The sequence below is a fragment of the Carcharodon carcharias genome, chromosome 6 (assembly GCF_017639515.1).
Source record: "Carcharodon carcharias isolate sCarCar2 chromosome 6, sCarCar2.pri, whole genome shotgun sequence".
NCBI lineage: Eukaryota > Metazoa > Chordata > Chondrichthyes > Lamniformes > Lamnidae > Carcharodon > Carcharodon carcharias.
The window spans coordinates 108997525-109001696 of NC_054472.1; the positions used below are offsets into that span (position 1 = coordinate 108997525).

Sequence of the window (4172 nt, forward strand, 5' to 3'; positions counted from 1 at the left end):
TAATTCGCAACCACCCTCAACACCAGAGATGCAAATACTAGGTGCCCTCTAGATTTCAGTTTTATTCTTTGGTATCGAATTTGTAATCAGTATCAGATAATGTAAAATGTTAAATAAATGTCTCCAGTTCCACTACTTTTAATCAACTTGTCCTTCATCGTAAACAGCTAATTATGGAGTGGTGTACGATTTGCACGTTAGGAATCCCAGATTTACAGAGGCAGATTGGCACTACTTTGGGATGTTTTTCTTTAATGCATTGGTCACGATATTTTACACTGATTTGCACATTCCCTTTCAAATGAAACATTCTGTTTTTAAAAATCAGGCATTTTCCCCATGTCTTGTCAGATTTGTCTTGCGAGGCTCTGACTTTTTGAAAAGTGGCATGGTTTTTATTCATTCGACAATAAGGAAGGTCCCATTTGAAAGCAGAGAGAGACAGACTTTGCATGAGCCGGGGCAATGATTTGGGAGAAGAATGTGCGCTCGGTAACAGGGCAACAAGTCCCAACAGCACCGACTCGCCACGACGCCCCTGCGCCATTCCGCAGCTTCTGACATCCCAGCACCTGTCGCTTGGCGCGAGCTCAGGCTCCACCAATCCCCGCCCAGCGCCCCTCCTCGCGGCCCGCAGAAGGCGGCACGCCATTGGTCAGCCGAGGCGACAGATGCAAATAGGCGCGCGTGCGCCTTCCCCCCCTGCACCTGACTATTTACAGCACATTGCAGGAATGCGGCCGCACTCTGCACTGCTGCACTGCCTCTTGCAAGACCACCAGCACCACCACATCGGCTCCTCACCCTGAAACCCTCTCAACTGGGGGGGCGGGGGGCAACTTTTTTTTAACACTCCTCCATTCCAGGATTATTTTACAGAAAATAATACCCCTCCTCCGCAACACTCCCCTTTCCCCAAGATGCCGCGATCTTTCCTAGTTAAGAAACATTTTAGCACCAACAAAAAACCAAATTACGGCGAACTGGACACGCAAACAGGTAAACTATAGTCTTCCTATGTTAATTATAAAAGAACACGATATATACAGTATGCATTCTGAAGTTTGATGCAACTTTTGCTGAGTGACTTTTTTTTGAACGACGTTGTAAGTTTGTAGCGAATGTACTTGGCTTCGAACCCTGTACTCCTTAGTGGCAGCAATGGGTGAGATGGATCAATTGAAGTCGTTTTCTTTGAAATTTCGAGTAGATTCAGCTATTGAGCTGTTTTATAATCTTGATGAATTTGGGTGTATCAACGCGTGTTTTTATTTTGCTTGCAGTCATCATTTCTCCGTTCCTGTATGAGAGTTACCCAATGCCAGTCATTCCTCAGCCGGAGATCCTCAGCTCTGGGGCTTACAATCCTGTCAGTGTGTGGAGTAGCGTCTGCTCCGGGCTCATCCCCTCTCCTGTCCCCAGTGACCCTGCACCTGCCTCGGAATACTCATCCGCTCACTCCTCGCCCCTCAGTAACGGGAGCCTGTGCCCAGCGGGACGCCTCAGCCCTCAACAGTCTAATTCTGATCGGCTCCACAGGGATCCCAATGGTTCGGAGAGCTCCATCAGCGACGAGGAGGAGAGAATTCATCCCAAAGTGTCGGATGAGCACGGCGTGGACGCCGAGAAGTTTCAGTGCAACTTGTGCAGCAAGGCTTATTCAACTTTCTCAGGACTGGCCAAACATAAACAGCTACACTGCGACGCTCAGACTCGCAAATCCTTCAGCTGTAAGTACTGTGAGAAGGAATATGTCAGCTTGGGAGCATTAAAGATGCACATCCGGACCCACACACTGCCCTGTGTGTGTAAAATCTGTGGCAAGGCGTTCTCCAGACCGTGGCTACTGCAAGGGCATATCAGAACACACACGGGTGAGTAAAGCCCGAAGTGTAACGGAATGTTTTTTTTTCCCCCAGTGAGGCGAACCACTTAGTCTGCCTGCTTTAAAAGATCAGGAGGGAAATATTAAACGCACTCAGCTACGTTATGCCATTGGTGGATATTCGTGGCACTTTACCAGATCAACTCGAATATTCCTTTAAAATATATTAAAGGGTCAACTCTCGTCGAGTTTGCGACTGCTGCTCTCCCCTAAAAACACACATTTAAAGTTGATAGAAAATGAACAGATCCGAAGTTGTTCAAAAATTGTGCGAATTTATTTTGAAATTGAATTTAGCAAGATAGTTTGGATAAACGTTGGCAGATTTGTAAGCATGCCTCTATTAAACCGCCCTGAAGACACAACAGAAGTCGTGAAATGTTGTGGCTGCCAAGTTTGAGATTGGTCTGCAGGTTGTATTCCCAGTGTTATCTGTACGAAGTGATTTTTTAATGTAAGAAGCACTGAGATGTTGACAGGACTCGGGTCTGAATGCACCTGCTACCAGTTGGCACCATCAGCACCTTCATCTCATCTGCTCTTCCACTAATATTCAGGTGGCTGATTTCCCTTTTTAACCCGTCACAAGATTTTCATTATAACAGTACTATTAAAGTATTTTTGTGCAGATACTAATTCTACAGATTCAATAATTTACCTAAACTTAAAAAACACATTAACCAATGTTAAATAATTTGCAATAATATATTTGATGAACATGAAGAAAGAAGAAAGACACTTCAAATTTATTAAATTAAAATAATTGAATATGATTTCCTCTATTTTCAGGTGAGAAGCCATTCTCTTGTCCTCACTGCAGCAGAGCATTTGCTGATCGATCTAACCTGAGAGCTCATCTACAAACTCATTCGGATGTGAAAAAATATCAGTGCAAAAACTGTGCCAAAACTTTCTCCAGAATGTCTCTTCTCCACAAACATGAAGAATCAGGATGCTGTGTAGCACACTGAGGAACATGAATTATAATAAGGACATGAATTACAATAAGGACTAATGATAATTCTGTTTTCACATTCACTATCCAAGCATCCAACTGCTCTGTTCCATCAAGATTTTATTATTTTGAAATTGTTGAAGCAACTTTTATAATTTACAATTTGGTAAAAGTTTTGAAAAACAGAGGCTATGATTAAGAATGTTCAAACTATGTACAGCATTATGAAATGCAATATTATTTGGGATACTCTGTAATATCCATTATGTGCCTTCTGTCAATGTGGCTGCACATCACGTTTTTATGATGTAAATGCTCTATTTTTGTATTTGGATGTATTCAGTATGAAAATGAACTAAATGCAGTAGTGCACCAAGACACTTAAATGTGTGCAAGTTAAAAGCAACCTGCACTTTGATATGTTTAGCTATGTATTTTCCATTCACTTTTTTTTTAAAAAATGAACATGTTTTTGACGTTTTATAATAAACCTTTTAAAACATGTTACCGTCATATCCGTCTACTAAATGTCAAGAAATGGATGTCAGGCGTCAGACAGACTTCAATATACAAATGTCCATACAGGATGGGTTTTATTTCTGTTAAACCCTGGCTGCTAATTACCATCTGTTTCACATCAAAGCTGTAAGGCATTTGGACTAACGAACAAATGCACAGGACACGGTACAGGAAATAATAATTTTCCTGTTGAGGTGTCTCACAAACTGGAGAGTAATTTGAATTTGTACCCCTTAAGAAACATTTAACAGATAAACAGGCCGTTAAATATTCGCCCATTAAGACGCAACGCACATGTTTCCATTATCGACTTTAAGGTATATACGGCCTACGTATTACAGATAGCCGTTAGCCTGACCTTTCATCTGTGAATTCCAATCTTTTTTCCCGTTACGTTGTAGTTTTCGTCTTTCTAATTGCAGTGTTTGCACAACTTCCTCGTTTGCAACTGATGACATCATTTAATTTGCTAAATTACGTGTAACTAGCGCAGTTATGTCAGCCAAAGGCCACAACTTTAAATGAAGTACTAAAGATAGCAGTTTTCCCTATTACTCCTAGGAGAATCCAAGCAACTCAATTTACTCATATTGGTTAAATTTGACGTAGTTGGAAATAGATACCTGTGAGCAGGTTAACTAGAGCTACTTTCCAACTCGGCTGTAGAAGTTGTCTATTAAATATTTTTCTTTGGGTTTGCTCCTTCGCGGTACACGAATGTTTGTACCGTGAATTTCTTAAAGGATTTCCGGGAATTTAGTAACGTTTGTAAATACGGTAGATTAATTTTGCGGAATACCGTTCACTGATTAG

General features: G+C 41.5%; 1 protein-coding gene across 1 annotated transcript; it reads left to right on the forward strand.

Annotated features, from left to right (window-relative positions):
- The first annotated feature begins 731 nt into the window (after positions 1-731).
- On the forward strand, positions 732-3344 carry snai2 (snail family zinc finger 2). The gene is made up of 3 exons (XM_041189066.1): positions 732-999; positions 1284-1874; positions 2675-3344. Exons 1-3 carry the CDS (start codon positions 921-923, stop codon positions 2854-2856), a joined length of 852 nt encoding a protein of 283 aa, XP_041045000.1. The 5' UTR covers positions 732-920; the 3' UTR covers positions 2857-3344.
- The last annotated feature ends 828 nt before the right edge of the window (positions 3345-4172 follow it).

Excerpts from the sequence above, each read along its gene's own strand:
- snai2 (XM_041189066.1), top strand. The coding sequence starts at position 921 with ATGCCGCGATCTTTCCTAGTTAAGAAACATTTTAGCACCAACAAAAAA. Across the intron at positions 1,000-1,283 it reads CGAACTGGACACGCAAACAG|TCATCATTTCTCCGTTCCTG; the intron begins GTAAACTATAGT and ends TTTTGCTTGCAG. Across the intron at positions 1,875-2,674 it reads GCATATCAGAACACACACGG|GTGAGAAGCCATTCTCTTGT; the intron begins GTGAGTAAAGCC and ends CTCTATTTTCAG.